The 19,442-nt window shown below is 41.5% G+C and overlaps 1 protein-coding gene across 3 annotated transcripts in view; it reads left to right on the top strand.

The window, feature by feature from the left end:
- Nucleotides 1-19,442, top strand: part of RPH3A (rabphilin 3A) — a 101,479-nt gene that overhangs the window by 21,401 nt on the left and 60,636 nt on the right. For 2 of the 3 annotated variants that reach the window (XM_003789965.1, XM_003789964.2), the window contains exon 3: nt 14,619-14,707. In XM_003789965.1, coding sequence (XP_003790013.1) covers nt 14,637-14,707 — 71 coding nt within the window. In that variant the 5' untranslated portion in view covers nt 14,619-14,636. Of the gene's footprint in view, nt 1-14,618; nt 14,708-19,442 lie in introns of those variants that run through there. The other variant, XM_023513285.1, reaches the window with a different exon arrangement.

The raw sequence follows: 19,442 nt of genomic DNA, 5'->3' as shown, positions 1-19,442 counted from the left end.
TGCAGTCATGGGGTACAATGTACTGGTTTTATATACAATTTGAAATATTTTCATCAAACTGGTTAACATAGCCTTCATGGCATTTTCTTAGTTATTAAGACATTTGTATTCTACATTTAGTAAGTTTCACATGTACCATTGTAAGATGCACTGTAGGTGTGGTCCCACCAATTACCCTCCTTCCACCCATCCTCCCCCCCTCCCCTCCTTCCTCCTTCTTGGGCTATAACTGGGTTATAGCTTTGATATGAAAGCTATAAATTGGTTTCATACTAGGGCTGAGTACATTGGATACTTTTTCTTCCATTCTTGAGATACTTTGAGAAAAATAATATGTTCCAGCTCTATCCATGTAAACATGAAGGAGGTAAAGTCTCCATCTTTCTTCAAGGCTGCATAATATTCCATGGTGTACATATAGCACAATTTATTAATCCATTCATGGGTCAATGGGCACTTGGGCTTCTTCCATGACTTAGCAATTACAGGCTGCAATAAACATTCTGGTACAGATATCTTTATTATAATGTGATTTTTGGTTTTCTGGATATATACCCAGTAGAGAAATTGTAGGATCGAATGGCAGGTCTATTTTTAGTTCTCTAAGTGTTCTCTAAACATCTTTCCAAAAGGAACATACTAGTTTGCATTCCCACCAGCAGTGTAGAAGTGTTCCCTTTTCTCCACATCCACACCAACATCTCTGGTTTTGGGATTTTCTGATGTGGGCTAATCTTACTGAAGTTAGATGATATCTCATAGTAGTTTTGATTTGTATTTCTCTGATGATTAAGGGTGATGAGCATTTTTTCATATGTCTGTAGGCCATACACCTGTCTTCTTCAGAGAAGTTTCTCTTCAAGTCCCTTGCCCACCCTGAGATGGGATCACTCGTTCTTTTCTTGCTAATACAATTGAGTTCTCTGTGGATTCCTGTTACTAAATCTTTGTTGGAGACATAACCTGCAAGTATCTTCTCCCATTCTGAGGGCTGTCTGCTTGCTTTACTTACTGTGTTCTTGGCTGTGCAAAACCTTTTTAGTTAGATCAGAGACCAGTAATGTATTTTTGGTGTTGCTTCAGTTGCCTGGGAGGTCCTCCTCATAAAATATTCTCCCAGGTCGATTTCTTCAAGTGTTTTCCCTGTACTTTCATCTAGTATTTTTTATAATTTCATGTCTTAAGTTTAAATCTGTAATCCAGTGAAAGTCTATCTTAATTAATGGTGAGAAGTGTGGGTCCAGTTTCAGTCTTCTACAGGTCGCCAGCCAGTTCACCCAGCACCATTTGTTAAATAGGGAGTCTTTTCCCCACTGACTGTTTTTAATTGGCTTGTCAAAGATCAAATAATGATAAGTAGCTGGGTTCATCTGTTGGCTCTCTATTCTGTTCCATACATCTACCTCTCTGTTTTTGTGCCAGTACCATGCTGTTTTGATCACTATCGATTTATAGTATAGTCTGAGGTCTGGTAGCATGATTCCTCCTGCTTTATTTTTATTTCTGAGTAATGTCTTTGCTATTCAAGGTTTTTTCTGATTCCATATAAAATGAAGTATTATTTTTTCAAGATCTTTAAAGTACAACAGTGGAGCTTTAATGGGGATTGCATTAAAATTGTATATTGCTGCCATTTTTAAAGGGGCAATTGCTCCTATCTGCTCTGAGTATTTTATCCCTGAGGCAGAGGAGGGAACAGAATGATACTTGTGGTTTCCCATGACATGATGAGATTCAGGGCTTGCAGATAAGTCAGCTCCAGCTGAGTTTTAATCAGAACGAATTTCACTGCAGCCTGGGCCTGAGTGGCAGCCAGGGGCCATTAAGCTAAATGACTTGTTTTAATATGGAGACCTGTCTAATTACATTTCCCTGCTTGGGGGCCAGTGTGTCTGTGTGCACATGTGTGAGTGCAGAAATCAATCCTGAGTTTCTTGCTCACCACAGCAAGGCTGGGGCAGAGATAAGCTCAGTTAACAACATGACAAAAGCAACTTTCTGCATTATCAAGGAATCAGGTAATTGGCTGGACTGTGCAGGGGAGCGTTTGAGGAGAGTTCTGTGAGCAGTGTCTGGTGTTTAGGTTTATAAACTCAGGGCTCAGAGGCACTTTATAATCAGGGAAGGAAGGAAAGGTTTGGGGTTCCCCTATCTAGTAGGAGCATTCTGCCCAGGAAGATCAATTCTGGAGGCTCTGCCCTGCCATCAGGGGGAGTCCCGGACTGCATTTATTTCTGTGTGCCCTGTTGTGACTTACTGACTGTGTCCTCAGGCAAATGATTTTACTTCTCTGGGCATCAGTTTTCCAATCTGTGAAACTGAATAATGGAAGATCCTAGTTTTTAGAATTGTTTATGGGATATTGCGTGTGAAACATTTAGTGGGGTCCCTAAATAAGCACAGTCTGGAATGGGTTAGGTTATGCTGTGAGAACAAACAGTTCCAAAAATTTCCGATTCATTTCTCACTCATTATCTGGATCTAGTGAATTATCAGGGTGCATCTGCTCTGAATTTCCCTCATTCAAGGGTCCAGACTGAGAGAAGCTCCATCTTCATACATCCATGATTGCCAAAAAAGGAAAATGTGGTGAAGTATGGACTGGCTTTACAGTTTCCAGTTAGAAACCCTCATTAGCCCAAAGAGTTCATGTGGCCACTCTTAGCTTCCCCAGGGAGAGAGAAGGGCAATCCTACTCCACAGTGGGTGGAGGTGGGGTGCAAAAACATTTAGTGGTCAACACCAAAGACAGCCACAGCACTTGACAAATGACCCTTGCTTTCTAAAGGGTCATTTTATTGCTTTTTATTTTATTATGAGCAGTGTCTTGGTATTATTGTTATTGTTAGTTCCATCATCATAATTACCATCCTCCGTGTACTTACTCTGGTTTCAAAAAGACGGAGACATTTCCCTATAGTGCCCAAACTGGGCTCTTATCTCTTAGGACAGTGGTTCTCAACCTGTGGGTCACGACCTACAGGAACTGTATTAAAGGGCTACAGCATTAGGAAGGTTGAGAACCACTGTCTTAGGAAAACATAACTCAGATGATTCTTAATAATGACAAATTACTGATAGCTTCCATTTGACATAGGAGTATTTTGAGCCAGGTTCTGGCCTAAGGACTTCACATATATTATCTCATTTAATCCTCACAGTTTCATTTGGAAATGGGTCCTATTTGCCTTCCCACTCTACAGATAAGGAAACTGAGGTGTGGGAATGTGAGTAAACTTGTCCAAGCTGACCTGGCTCATAAATGGCAGAATGGGCTTGGATCTCAAACCCATACCCCAGTCACCTTGCTGAACGGTCTGTGAAGAATATGGGATCTTAGGCTCTGGATCTTTAAATGGAAGAAAGAGTTGTCTGAGTGGAGACTTGCTATGCACAATCATCAATCCACAAGGACAGGGGTTCATCATTGGGTTCCACTTTCTCTTTTCATCCTGGTTTCCCCTTTCTCCCTGTTTTCCATACACCCAGCTCAATCTTCAAGGTCTAGCCCAAATTTTCCCTTTTCTGGGAAGACACCTTCACCCCTACCCCATGCAGAACTAATCCCAGTATCTGCCTCCTCCCAGGGCATTTTGTACATTAACAGAATCTAAACCTTTTCTCAAGACACACACTCCCACACACACATGCACACACGTACCACACACATAGCCTTTTTAGAAAAGCGAAGAAATCAGTCTTTGTTTTTAATTAATGCCAGCTCTCTCATCCTGACTTTTAATACTGCCACCTCATTTGTCTTATTAAGTACTTAGTTTTGCTTTTAATTAGTGTTGTTTATTGTCACTGAATTTTAATTGCCAGTGCAGGGTCTCAGCGGGCCGTGGCGAGGATGCTTTAGAAACATTTCCTTTCCTCCATGGAGCTTGGCAGCTCCACCCAACCTCCATGATGGGGGAGGGAGAAGTTCAAGGAGTAGCTGAAGGTTGGTACATTTTTCTGCAGGGCTCAGCCAACTGTGGTTGCCTTTGGAACACCTGTTTGCTTCCAGGTATCATGGTCTCACCCTGAAGACATACAGACAGAACTCAGGAGGGCTACAATCTTACGTTTGGCTTGAATTTGGCTTCTAAAATTTGGGAAGAATCAAATATTCGGGGGGGGGGCATATTGGCTCATGGTAGCCCAAATGTCTAGATCCAGCATTCCAATAGCATCATTAGGAATTAGTCTCTATCTTCCAGCTCTGCTTTCATTCTTCAACAGGCTTTTCCCATGTGATAGCAGAACCGATAAGTAGTAGCTATAGACTTCTGTCCTACCAGCTTAGCAAAAGAAAAATACTTTTCTATTTTTTTTTAGTTTTATTATTATTTTTTATTAAATCATAACTTTGTACATTGATGCATTTATGGGGTTCAGGGTACTGCTTCGATATACAATGTGAAAGAAATACTTTCCCCCAAAAGTCTTAGCACAGGCCTTTGTTGGTCCAGATTGGGTCATGTGCCTATCCTTGAACTAGTCACAGCAGCCTAAGGGGTATAATGCACTAACTGGCCAGGCATTGACACCTCTAGGGACCAGATTTAGTTGAACCCCACCTGAACCACACAAATTGATACTGAGAGAGGGATGGTTTCTTGAAGGAAAATTGGGGTACTGTTACTCCCCCAAAAGGCTATCCAGATAAGTGCTGAATAGGCATAAATAAGAGATGTCTACTCCATATATCTACCGTAGTATCTCACACAGGCCTAAGCAAACAGTAGGATTTAGATCTTTGTTTCTCTTCCCCCACCTATCCTTGAATAATATTAACAGTGTCCTGCCTGACTGATACTTGGAAAACATTTTATATTTACAAGGTCCCCTCTACCAACAACCTTGTAAGGTGGGCATGACAAGGATAGGAATTTTTATATTATCATTTTATAGAAGCAAAACTTTCCTGAATCACACAGAAAATGAAGAGGGGAACTAGTAGACCCCAGGAATCTAGGTCTGAGGCCAGCAATTTTCCCATTACAATAGACTGCTCCATTGGTCAGTTTTTGCTACATAACAAACCACTCCACAAATTAGTGGCTTAGAACAACAACCCATTATTTATGTCATAGTTCTTTAGGTTGGCAGTGGTGTTGAGTTCAGCTGGGTGGTTCTTCTGGTTTTGGATAATCTTGGCTGGGCTGTTCACATGTCTGTGGTCAGCTTGCATGTTGGCTGGGACTGGCTGGTTTATGATTGGGCAGCCCTAGTAGCTACAACAACATTGGCCCCCTGCAATGTGATCACTTACCCTCCAGCAGACTAGCCTGGCTTCTCATGTCATGATTGCAGGATTCTAAAAGTAAGAAAAGAGGCCGACTTCTAGCAGACTAGCATTTTCAAACCTCTGAAAAGTCCAGATGGCCACAGAAAATTCTTATAGCCAATATAGGATGGAAAAACAGATTTCTCCTCTACACGGAAGGAGCTATAAGTGTCAGGGATATAGGAATGGAAGAAATGGCATTATATTTTTTGCAACCAAACCATCCCATCTGCAGTGAGCTTACCTCTATTTCCTGAGAGAGAGAGAAAAGAGTGGGCCAAATAGACCTTTAGGGAGCAAGGCTGGTGAAGGAAATTCAGAGCACACTGGCAAGCTACAGAGGCATTTAGTGTTCTTTAAATCTCATCATACAAGTTATGACTCACTTTTGCTGTTGGAGAGAAAGAATACTGATGAACGTTGATGGTGATGATGATAATAGGGCTGATACTTAACATTTACTGAGTCTGTACTATGTTCCAAGTACCAAGTTGACTGTTTCACCTGCATCTTCATATCTTATTCTTCACAATAATCCCAGAGACAGCCTAGTAGATGATAGTGGTTAAGCATGTAGAGTCTGGCATCAGATCCTGTAGGTAAAAATCCCTGCTGTTTCAGCTAGACAGGCAAATCATTTACCCTTCTAAGCCTCAGTATCCTCATCTGTAAAATGGAAGTGATACTTGTACCTACATTAACAGATGTTTGGAAGAATTAAATGAGGTCATCCATGGCAAGCATTTAGCCCTGGGCCAGACATATCCTAAGCAGCTGTTATGAGGAGGTGCTATGATGACGACCCTCATTTCACTGGTGAGGAAATAGGCCCACAGATATGAAGCATCTGCCTAGACCAGTGGTTCTTAACCTTCCTAGTGCCGTGACCCTTTAATACAGTTCCTCATGTTGTGGTGACTCCCAACCATAAAATTGTTTTCATTGCTACTTCATAACTGTAATTTTGCTACTGTTATGAATCGTAATGTAAATATCTGATATGCAGGATGTATTTAGGCGACTCCTGTGAAAGGATTGTTCCACCTCCAAAGGGGTCATGACCCACAGATTGAGAACCGCTGGCCTAGATCCTGCAATTGGTAAGTGGCCGAGCACTGAGGGAGAGCTCTGCCACTCTGTGCCTGCCTCAGCACCTGTAAAATTGGCACTACCCTGTAGGGTTATTTGAAGGCTCATGGCAGGAACCCTCTGTTCTTGCTCTTTGGCCGTGGGAGGATCATGTGGAGGTGACAGTGAGTTTACTTTGTTTTAAGGCCAGGAGCACAATGTTGTCTTTGTCTCTCACACATTTCAGGCCTATCTCTGCCCTCTTCTCTGCACCAACCAGCTCAGCATGGAAGGAGCCAAACCCTTGTCATTCCAGCTTTAGCCTGGTTCAGGAGAGGTTGGGGATGTCCCAGCTGGCTCTAGGAACAAAGAGAAGCCAACTTCAGCAGGTCACACCGTCAGGATGTAGTGGACATGGAAGGGCTGCCGGGGCTCTGAGAGTGGAGGCAGGCATGGCCAGGCAGGCGGGGGAGCAGAGGGGCCCTAGGCTCCATCACATGTGGTTGACAAAGCCATGGGGGATTGCCATCTTCCCTCTTTGCTGTCCCAAGTGCCCTTTCCCTGGCAAGGGTATGTAGAAATTCTGAGAGCCTATCAAAATAGTCAAAGCTAGATACCTATTGCAGATGGAGTAGGATATATTTAGCTCACATCACTGCTCAATGCCTTGCTCTGGCTCCCACAGCATCACTCAGATGAGAAGCCTGCATGATCCCCATATTCTGACTTGCCTCCCTTCCCCACAACACTACTGCCCTGGTCTCAGCCCCCACCCTTGCCCACTCCGCTCCAGCCACTCTGCCTTCCTTGCCATTTCTCCAGCATACCAAGCACATGCCCACCCCAGGGCCTTTGCTGTTACTTTTTCCTCTTTTGGAAATGCTGTGCCCCAGATAGCCACATGGCTCAGTCCATTACCCCCTTCAGGACTTTTTTCAAATATCTTCTCTCAGTGAGGCTCCCTCTGTCCACCTATTTAAAATCAAACTCTCCCCTACCTCCCAATCTCCTCTCCTTTTCTTTCTAAAGTTCTCATCACCAGTGGCACATTTTACATTTGACTTGTTTGTTTATTGTCTGCCTTTCCCACTAGAAAGGAAGCTTCTTGAGGACAATACTATTTGGTTTTTGTTTGTTTGTTTGTTTATTTGTTTTAATGCTGTATCCCCTGTGCCTACAGCAGTGTCTGGCACATAGTAAATGTCCTATAAATATTTTTTGATTCTTCCAATTGCCCAAGAGAAGCTGGCAATCTCCATTTTTAATTAAATTCTATGCATTTAAGATATTGACTTAATTTTACTTTTTAAATCCTGCATGAGTGGAACAAAACATATTTTCAGCCTGAATCCTGTTCAGAGACACATCCCCTCCCCCTAATTTGAGGCCCTTTGTGTAAATGCATTTTCTTCCCCATCAGATAGTCTGAGTGAGTTTTTCCAGATTCCTAACTGAGCAGTGACATGCTGGGAGAGGATGGGCAGGGAAATAGGTGGAGGGACGGAATTGGGCACTGAAGCTGGTGGTTGCAGGTTGTGCTGCAAATCATCTGGTTTCTTTCCAAGACTGTTGGGATAAGGAGGCTGATTGTAGCATTGAACTCCACACAGACAGCTGTAGTTCACACCAGTTCCCTGCAGTGCCCTGAAGTGCCACATAAAGCCCCTGCCAGCCTAGCCCTGCTGGGTCACATTCAGACACCTGCTGCAGCTAGAAAACTAAATGGGCTTTGAGCTGTGTTTTCCATTCAACTACAATTGGCAGAAGACCTCAGAAATTCTGGGGGATAGAACCACTGTTCCTTAGCAAACAATGATAAAGAGAGCCAGGGAAGAAGCAGGCAGAACAAATTGCTGATGGGGGAAGGGAGGGCTCTGGAATCTAGGCATATCTGGAGTTAGGACAGGGTCTTTGTTGTGGTCTAACAAGCAGAGTGGCATAAGACTTAGCACCAGGATGTGAAGGCTGCCACTTACATGCAGGTTTATTGGGTACCCACTGCATTCTCTGAGCCTTATAACTTATGTGAAGATTTATTGAGTACCTATTTACTCAGGACTGGCTACAGGGTGATAATGTATGGCTCCTTGTTCAAAAATTATTAAGAATTCCAAGACAATTACAGCAGAGCATTAAACCAAGTGCAGAGCCCTTCTGAGCACAGGGCCTTCTATGCGTGGAGTCCTGCTCAATTGCGTGGGGAAACTTGTTGAACAAATATAGACCTGGATTCTATACTCAGGGATCTTACAGAATAGGTGGAAAGAGAAGCAGCAAATACATAAAGAAGATGACTAGCAAATCAAGCTAATTATCACAAAGGCAATGAACTCGATGACAATGAGCAATGGGGTGAGGGTAGGTGACTTAGATAATGTAGTCAGGGACATCGCTTCTTGGAGGAGGTGACATTTGAGCAGAGACCAGCAAAGCCCCATGACAGTGGAATGAAGATGCTGTCAAGGCAGAGAGAACAGCAGGGGCAAAGGCCTGGAGCTGGAAAGTCCAGTGTGACTGGGGCATGGTGGAATATAGGAAGAATAGCAGAAAAAGTATCACAGCAATTCTTAGAGATCATGGAGAGGGTCTTAAATCTCATCCTCTGGGCACTCATTGAAGTTCTTTATTATCTTTATATTTTGGAAAAAAACACAAAATATTCATTTTATTTTTGAATAGGGCACATATCCACAAGGTTGCAAATACAAAGGAATAGATCCTAAAATGTCCCCTTCCCATCTCAGCCCCAGCTCCCCAGCTCCCCTCCCCAGAGGTGAGCAGTACTATCAGTTCCTTGTGAATTCTTTGCAGAGATACTTTATGCACATCAACCAAAAAGCACATGCACATACTCTATTATCCCCTGTGTACACGGATGTTAGCATTCTGGACCATTGCCCTACACTTTGATCTTTTCACTAGACAATTTTTCCTTGGCAATCAATCCCTGTCCACTATAAGTAGCGTCATTCTTCTTTGCAGCTCTGCAGTACTCCACCATGCACACGAACCGTCATCCAGCTAACCAGGGCTTATGATTAGACCTTGCAATTGCTTCACTGAAGGAATTTAAGCAGGGCCTTGAGAAGCCCACTTAAATTTTCCATGACTCAGTCATTCCACCTATAAAATGGGATAAGACCACATACTTCATAGGCTATTGTGCGAGTTGGATGAGCTAAAACTTGAAAGGTGCCTAGCATGTGACAAACCCTTGATATTTTAACTTTCAGGTGTCATTGTTGCTTTTGTTAGTGAAAGTAGACTGTTCTTCAGAGCTTGTACCAGGCCCCTGGGGGAGTCTCCATCTAGTTAAGGAAAAAGAACTGGAAGCTCTGGCTTCTGGGAGTAAAAGTCATTTTATGCTTGCTGAAATTGCAGCTGCAGAACTGGATTTAAGCCACTCTCTTGGCCCTACCCAATATGAGGCTTATGATCTCTCAGACTCACCTGGCAGAAGCCTGGGTGGGCAGGTGTCTGTTCATTTCTGAGGGTGAGAGGTGGGAATACAACCAGAGGCCAGAGGGCCAGGACTGGATGTTTACCAATCTCCCAGGCACTCATCAGAACCCAACAACCCAAAGCCCAGGAAGAACAAACAGGTGTGAACAGAGTAGTGAGTAAGTACATGGGCTTTGGAGTCAAGGTTCGAATCCTAGTTCTGCTACTTGGTAGCTGTGCAATTTTGAACAGGTGACTTAACCTGCTGAACCTGAATTTTTTTTCCTGTAAAATGAGGATAATACCATCTACCTTGAGGTAGGATTACAATGATTATAGCAAATAACATAGGCATAGAATATGGCATGTAGCAGATGCTCAAGAAATGTTATTCTTATTGGATCAACTAAAGTAGACCCTCCATAGTCGACCACCTCCTGCATTGACCTTCTCCTTATGTTGACCTAATTTGTATAGACACACCATGTGTAGGTATCCGTACAGTAGGCCTAGTTGTTTATGTTGACCACCTCCATATGTTGACCAGTTTGTAGCAGTCCCTTGGGTGTCAACTTATAGAGGTTCTACTGTATAGGAGCAGGGAAATTATAAAGGGAATTATAATTCCACAAGTGCCTGATGTGTGATAGAGAGTACAGTCAGTGCTGAAATTTACCCACTCAGTGATACTGAACTTCTGCAGTGATCCCAGGACTAGAAATATATTCTACATGTACTAGATAGAGTAGAGCCTTTGTTCTAGGCTTATTGTACTGATATGTGTATGTGGTGCATGTCTAGTTCTATGAAAATTAGGTCAACTTAAGGAGGTGATCAGTGTAGAGAGGTCAACTGTGGAGGGTCCACTGTGTTTATGTGACACATATATCTATACTTTTGTGTCTGATATACATAGTTGCTTTCCCTCTGCTGGTCTTCCCTGGGCCTCAGGTCTCCTGGCTATTATGGTGATGGTTTCTCTGTAGCAGGCACTGGGAAAGGGGGGAGTATTCTGAAATTGTCAGGGGCTCACTATTGGACTTCCTCCTTTTCTGTTGATTCATCCTCAAATCTGAGATCTTGTCTGGCCTTCATGGAGTATCAGCTGCAGGCAGATAGGAGGAGAACATCTTAAGACTTCCATTGGAGGTATAGTGAGCTTGTGGATCAGAACCATGCTTTCCTAAGACAGTCCTGTCTACTCCCATGTGAAGCCAAGTTCTCTAGAAGCAGGACCTGAGATGGGGTTTCTTCTGCTACTCTACTTAGAGTACTCAGGAGGAGGCTGCAAAGGCCCGAAGGAAGCAGGACAGGGCAGCTGAGGAAACTGGATGGAGATGTGGCTTCAGCTGCAGTCTGGCCTCAGCCCAGTCCATGGGTAGATCTGGAGACTCATCCCACCTATTCTCTACTTATCAGCTGGTCACTGGCTTTGGGCTGCTCTCTGGCATCTCTGGCTCAGCAGTTCTTGCTGCCTGAGGGCAATTCTCTGGAAAATGGTGCTCCTATGAGCTCTTAGATGCTATCATGCCTAGAGGCTGGGGGCAGGGTGCAATAGCCTGGGGATCTGGACAGGGCACCGACATTACAACCTCTCCCCCACCTGCATTTCCCCACCCCCCCCATCCCTAATCTGCCTAGGGACACAGGACCTCCTTTCCCTGGGGCTGTTTCTCTAGCTATTCAAATAGTCTTGACTGCTCAGATGTTTTCTTTTCCTGGTCCAGGCTGGGGCAAGCTCTGGACAGAGTCCAGTCCTGGGGATGTTCAGTGCATTTAGAGCCCTGAGTGGCGGAGGTATAATAACCAGGGCTGTCCAGGCTGGCTTCTGGCCTGGAGGGATGGATTGGGTGGTTTCTACCAAGTAGTCAGCCAGGAAGTTTGGGCTTTGCAGGTGGAATTTGAGTGGGAAATGCATTCCTGGTGGGTTTAGGAGAGGGCCAGCCACCAGGTTCTGCCCTGAGGAAGACGAAAGTTCTTAGGAAGTGCTTCCTTGCCCCAGCCCACCCTTCCTCCTGGGGTCCTCCGAGGGCAGCATTTCCAAGGCATTCAGTTGCAGTTTCTGCTGTCCGGACCAAGGGCAGCAGAGGAAACTCATTAACAGGGGCTGAGGCTCTGCACCTAGCCAGGGCCTGAGTCCCCCAGGGGGCTTCAGGGAAGCCTACTTGGCTTTTGACACAGGCAATAACGAAACATTAAAGTTCCTTTGAGCAGATTTTCTTCCCAACAGGAGCTGTCTCTCCTTTCTTTCTGTTTTTGAAGTGGAAACAATGAAATGGTCAGTAATGTGGGAAGATTATGTTAACCACCCGGGAGCAGAGGAAATAGCTTTTCTATAAGGAGTCTTTTGTGCCATATGCAAACCAGCACCCCCTTCTGGTCCCTGCCCCTTCACACATACACAAAGATTCAATAATTCCAAAGGCTGCAGGCTAGGAAAGGGAGTTCATTCTGCATCCACCTCCCAACTCTGGTCTATTCAGCATAGGGGAGAGCAAGACTGTGTATAACAAGACCTACAGGGTAATTAGGCCCCCTGCACACACGGCTCCAAGTTCTGTTTGGTTTTTATATAATTAAAGTAATTTCCATGCTCCTGTCTCCTTATTCTTTGGTGAGAACTTTGGAGGGCAGGGAGGTGGGCTCAGAGAGGACGTAAGCCTGGCTGAGCTCAGCTGGACTGACTTCATGTGATGGAGACTCATCCACGCATTCAGTAAATCTTCATGAAGTTCCTTATAAGTGCCACGCACCATACGTGGTGTTGGAGATTAAGCAGCAGAGAAAATGGAAAGAGTTCTGCAAGGAGCTTGCATTTTGACAGGGAGATTCAAACTCTAAGCAAATAGACAGATATAAAAATAAATTATATTAAATTGGGCTAGCAATAAGAGCTATGAGTGAAAAATAAATCAGATTAAAGGAGACCAGAGGGCAGGAGATGGAGAAGATGTTTTAAATTGAGTGGTCAGGGAGGCCTCTTGAGGAAGGCGGTATTTAAGAACAAACCTAAACAAGGGGAAAGAGTGAGCCAAGCTTGTGTCAGAAGGATTCCAGGCAGAGGGAACACCAAGTGGGGTTCAAGAAACAGCAGGAAAGCTTGCAGAGGTGGGGAAGAGGGCATGAGAAGAGTAAGAGGAAAAGAAAAGGAGGAGGCTATAGAGAGTCAGGCTGTGCTAAGGGGGATGGATTTTAGTCAAAGAGCAATGGTGAGCCATTGAAGACTCTTGAGCAAAAGAGTGACATAACCTGACTTGCTCTTTTGGGGGGAAAGGGAAAGACGCAAAGGACACACAAGTACTTAGCTTTTGTAGATTTATATACTTGGTTAATGACCCAGACCAAGATACAGAACATCTTCACCCCACAGAGGCACCCTCCGACCCCTTCCCAATCTATCCCCTCCCCCACATTAGCAATAGATTTGCTGTGATTTCCATCACTGCCAAATAGCTTTGCCTGTTCTTAACCTCTCGTGTCAACACTGTCACGTGGGGTATTCTCGTTTGTTCCTGGCTTCTTTCGCCAACATATTTGTAGATTTGTCTGTGTTGTTACAGGCGGTATATCAGAGCTTTGTTTTTCACTGCTCACCAGCATCACTGGTGATTCCATAACTGATTTAGCTACTCTTCTGTTGATGGGCATTTGAATGCTTTCCAGTTTTTAGCTGCTATGAACATTTTTTATACATGCCTTAGAACATACATACTTTTATTTCTTGGGTGTATGCCTAAGTAGAATTCCTGGGCTGTAGGGTAGAGGACTGTGTAGCTTTAACAGATCCTACCATACTGTTTTCCAAAGTGGTGCTACCATTTATGGGTAGCTTTATCTTCAGCTTTATTGTAAAGCTCATAGATAATACAATTCACACATATGAAGTGGACAAGTCAGTGGCCTTTACCTTGTTCACAGACTTGTACATCTATCATTGTGATCAACTTTAGAACAGTTTTATTACTCCATACAAAGACACCTTGTACCACACGCCCCACCCCCACTTCCAGTCCTAGGCAGTCACTAATCCTATTCTGGACACTTCACATAAGTGGAATTGTATGATATGTGGCCTTTGTGTCTGGCCTCTTTCACCTAGTACCACATTTTCAAGGCTCACCCAGGTCACAGCATGTGTCAGAACTTCATTTGTTTTTATGGCTAAATAACCCAACATTGCCTGGATGTACCACATTTTGTTTATCCGCTCCTCAGTGGTACATATTGGGTTGTTTCTACTTTGTAGCTCTTGTAAATAATGGATGAAATGGGTCAAGGACAGTTGGAGGGAAACCAATGGGGAGGCGACTGCAGTTAAGTCCAGCAGGGATGGTGGTGGTGGTTTGGGTCGGCACAGTAGCACTCAGACTGAGAGCAGGGGACAGATTCTAAATCTGTTTTAAAGATCAAGCCAATAGGACTTTTTGATGGTTTAGACACACACATATATATATACACATATATATATGTATATATTTTAAATAAAAGGCCCAGCGGTGACTCCAAGGTAAATAATTCACATGACATGCTTGGTAAAAAGACCTTGGTGGATTTGAGTTAAGAACGCTGACTAGTACCTTTGGAAGTGTGGCCTTGTATAAACAATGAATGGGAAGAACTTGGGTTTGAGGGAATCTCTCTGCTCTGGCCCATTTCTTGCTGTAAAGTAGCTGTGACTTCCAGTAAGACACCTTCTCTCTAGACAATGGAAAAAATAGGTGAGCTTCCCTTTCTTCTCTGTATGCCCTGACATGTGTAGTACAGAACAGGAACTCGAGAAATAAGGACTGGAAAAATGACAGGCTGATGTTTTCTTTGGGCTGCTGTCTTCCAGGAGCACTAGACTTCCGCCATGACTGACACTGTGTTCAGCAGCAGCTCGAACCGTTGGATGTATTCTGGTGACCGACCCCTTCAGTCAAAGTAAGTAGCTGAGTCTTCCTGAGAACGGCTTGTTTTGAGTCAATGAAGTTCTGACAATTCTACACTTGAAGGAAGGAAAGAATAGTGAGGAAAACAATTGAGTTTTCTTCTGTGGAGTAGGTGAAGGAAAGGAACCTAATGGGAGTTTTGTAAAGGAAACATTTCCCTTGTTTTGACTGCTTTGCAAGATTGGAAGAGGAAGAATAAATTCTGAGCTCCACAGGCCATATTAGAGGTAGCCTGGGGGAAAGGAAAGAGAACTAACCGAGTGGTCAGAAGAAGACTTGGGTTCCAGTTCTGGTATGAGCTAATTTACTATGGGATTATAGGCAAATTTATCTCCCTCTCTGGGCCTCAGTTTTCTCAGCAATCAAGTAAGGAAGTTGCATTAGTTCAGAGATTAAAAACTGGCAGGCTGCTGTTTGACTCTGACTTGCAGAAATATGTTTTTTTTTTTTATTTTGGCATGGTCATATAAAAGTTGAGAGATCTCACATAAAATGCAGATTTCTGACATGTTTTCAAAAGATCAGAAGACCTGACAACAATGGACTGAAATTCTACCATGCCACCCACTCAGCAGGAGCTGAGTAGCAGCTGATATTTTTAGACTGATAAGAGCTTTCCAATTTTCCACGGTCCCCACTGTTCCCTGTTGTCTCCAATGCCTCGCTGACTTTTGACATTCATGTTACCCAACAGTCTCTGTTCCTCTCCCTGAAATTGGCCTCTAAGTTTCTTTAACTAGGGATTTTATGTTGGATAGTATTTTAGAGCCAGTTTAAAAATTTAAATTCTAGGTAGGGAGAAAAAATATCATTATTTTTGCAGAAGGAATAAATGGGCTAATAGTTGTGACTTGCCCAAGGAATATGAAAAGGCTTTTTAACAAAGGTCTTTCCTGATTGGAAGGAGAGTAGCGTTTCCCTAAACGTGGTTATTTGAGCATGTATTTTACAATTTTTTCCATATCTATGAAATATCTCTAATGCTGTTTTTTCTAAGTTGACAGCTTACAAAACATAACCACTCTTATTTAAAAAAGTTTTAGGTCCCAAGTGGATATCAGTAGGTAATTAGTTCATGCTTCCTATGAACAAAGGCAACGATACAAATAAACAATTAGAAGAAAAATGTTATTATATTGTAGCTACAAACTGTAGCCTCCTCAAAGCTCTGTATCTGAGACCCGCTTTCCACTTAAAAAGTGAGCTCAGAAAGTGGTAAAGAACTGCTTATGTCTAAGGAACATCAAACTGAGACTTTTTCCTTGAAGTAATTGTAAAGATTGGAAAGACAATTGAAAAGGAAATGTCTTTCTTTGTCCATTATTCAATAGTGCCCTGTCATTTCCTATCGCTCATTTCTTATTTTTATTAGATAATCCTTTCCTACTTTCTTGGGCTTTCTGTTACTCTCTAACTACTTGAGTTACATTATATTACATTAATATATAAGCCTTCCCTCTTTTCTAAAATTAGTAATTATACATGTGATACACAAAGTACCACATTCAAATTATCTCACAAATTTCAACACGTCCTATTTTCATGATTTCTCATTTCTATAATTTTTAAATTTCTCTTACGATTTCTATTTCAACCCTACAGTCACTTAGAGGTACATTCAAAACTTTTGAAATGTCTTGGGATTCTTAATTCATTACTTTTGCTCTTAATCTCTAATTTAATTGCATTTTAGTTGGAGAATGTGACCTATGTGGTACTGATTCTTTGATATGCTCAGTGATTATAAAAGGCAAACATGCATTCTCTAATTATTGTTCATAAGGTCACTCGCACATATTAAAGCAAGCTTATTAATTGTGTTCATAAATGTTTTTACCTTAACTAGATTTTTGTCAGTTTATGATGAGTATTATGTTGGAGTCTCCTTCAGTCATGATGGATTTGTCAGTTTCTCCTTGTGGTTCCATTAGGTTTAGAGTTGGCATATATCACTGCAGAATTGACCTTTTCACCATTATGTAATGTCTGTCTTCATCTTTACCCCTCATAATGATTTTGCTGTCCTATACTCTATTTTGTTTGATATTAAAAAGCAACACCAGCTTTCCTTAGCTAGTATTTTTCAATCCTTTTATGTTCAATCTTTTAGTTCCCTTACCTTTCAGGTAAGAGACTATAAAGAATATTTAGCTAGAGTTTGTTTTTTTGTAGGTGTTGTTTAATTCAATGGGATAATCTTTGTTTTTTAGCTGATGATTTTAATCCGTTTACGTATACTTTAATTATCAGTAAATTCTATAAAGGACCAAATAGTAAATATTTTAGGCTTTGTAGGCCATGAGGTCTCTGTTGTGACTCCCTAACTTTCACCATTATAGTGCAAAATCAGACATAGGCAATTTGTACCCAAATGGGCATGGCTGTGTTCAAAACAAAACAAAACAAAACTTTATAAAAACAAGGAGTTGAATGTTTTTGGCCTATAAGCTATAGTTTGTCAATCCATTGTATAGTTTAACTTTTCTACTCTCTTATTTTATGTTTTCTCTCTGTCTCTCTTATTCTATGAGTTTTTTGTCTCTTTCCTTACCTTTTCATCAAGTGGGTTTTGGCTTTTAAAATTCTGTTTTTCTCTATTATTTCATGGCTATCCTTAAAGCATTGCCATTCATAACTAACTATGTCTAAAGTTAATCACTATCTCAACACAAGCTGCTTAAAACACTCCATTAACATTTCAATTTTTACCCTCCCCACCTATATGATATTATTTTCTATTGTCACAGTTTAATCCTCTATTTAACCCCACATATTAGACATTATTATATTTACATCTACCTATTTTCTAGTTTCTTTGTTTAATGCTCAAATCTTGGTTGCTTTTAGCATCACTTTACTTCTTCCAGAAGTACATCCTTCCATTTGGTGAAGTTATTATTTGTTGGTAAATTATCTCAGATTTTGTGTATCTTAAAACATCAATTGATCCCTTGTTCTTTTTTAATTTTTATTGTTGGGGATTCACTGAGGGTACACAGAAGCAGGTTACATTGATTATCCCTTGTTCTTGAAGGTTGCAGTATTCTACGTGGACTTTGAGGGTGTGGTTATGCTGTCAAGTGTCTGCTAGGAGTGTTTAGTCAACAAATTGCCCTTCCTTTGTAAATATTCGTCCCTCCATTTAAGTCTTTCTCGTGTTCCACAGTACCATGGGCTTAAGTGTGTATTTCTTATTGTTTTTCCTAGTTGGTGCATGTTGTGTTTCCTGAAACAGTGGATTCTTGTTTTTCAACAGTTCTAGAACATTCTCAGCATTATCTTTTCAATTCTATACTATTTTAAATTCTCCCTAATTTTCCCCATCTGGAATCTGATTAGCTATGTACTAGATTTTCCATACAGCTCATCTTTTCTTTTATATTTCATATTGCTTTACTTTCCTGTATTTGGGGCAATTTCTTCTTTCATATGCTCTCTTAAAGCATATTAATCTACCATTAAACCATATTATTGCATTTTTGGAATTTTAATAGTTACATATTTTATTTTTAAAAAGTATTTTTTTCATTCTTTGTACTATCATCTTAAATATTTTTTGAGCTTCTTGCTCCTCACTCAATTTTTAGTCTATCTTTTATTTCTTTAAACATTGCACATGTAGTAATTTCACATTTTATATCCAATAATTTTATGATACCTGAATCAGTAGTGTCTTAGATCTGTATCATAAGGGGTTCATTAAAATATATGTTAACATTTCAAGAATTTTGTAAGCTGGTTACTAAACATGCCCATTATTCAAAATTAAGTTGTATATATTTATAGTTGAATTATATTACACACAAAGGTGATAACAACTCAAAATTAATAACCTTTAAGTAATTTTAGTATCTTTTGATATTCTCTGCTATTTATGTCACCTATACTTGTAAGGTGGAAATATTATAAAAGGCATCTACTGTGTATTCCTCTCCAACTGCTCATGCAGTGACATCATATTGGCAGTTGAAAGCAGTCACAGTAGGGCTTTTCCTTCCAGAAAGCCAGTTGTTAAACGTTTACCACACACCACTGCCCGATGTCCCTGACAGTCCATAAGTCTGTTTGATTGTTCCTGCAGATTTTCAATCATAATTATTCACTTCTTGGAATGCTCACTGTGAAAACCCTGGGGACCTACCTTGGAAACATTTTTCTTCAAAGATATTAACATTTGCTTCTTAGTTAGATGTACTGCACATCCAGGATCGTGTTTGCTCCCTTTAAGGGGCCTGGCTCAGTGTGGGGGGTCTCAGATTCCCTTCCCCACTGCAATGTCAGCCTCTTGAACACAGTGTTGGTATTTCATAGGCTTGCTGCTCACAGCTTCCTGTTCTGAAGTCAGTTTGCTGGGTTTTCTTTTTCTTTTTAAATTGCCTCCTAAAGGTATAATAAATGTACCTTCAACAGTATACATTTCAAGTAATTAGACATACAGTTTGATAATTTTTAAATGTATACATACACCCATGAAACCATCTCCATGATCAGGATAATGAACATACCTATCAGTCCCCCAAACTTCTTTGAGCCCTTTGGTGGTACCTCCTTCTTGCCCCCTCCCCCATCCCCGAGTAATCACTAATCATCTTTCTATAACTATACATTAGTTTTTTTTTCATAGAATATTACATAAATGGAATAATCCAATGTGTACTCTTTTTTTTGGAAGGAGATACCTGTCTTCTTTCAGTCAATGTAATTATTTGGTGATCTAACCATATTGT

The sequence above is a fragment of the Otolemur garnettii genome, unplaced genomic scaffold, assembly GCF_000181295.1.
Source record: "Otolemur garnettii isolate 467f Iridium unplaced genomic scaffold, OtoGar3 scaffold00038, whole genome shotgun sequence".
NCBI classification, from domain to species: Eukaryota; Metazoa; Chordata; class Mammalia; order Primates; family Galagidae; genus Otolemur; species Otolemur garnettii.
This window is presented reverse-complemented; position numbering and strand designations above follow the sequence as displayed.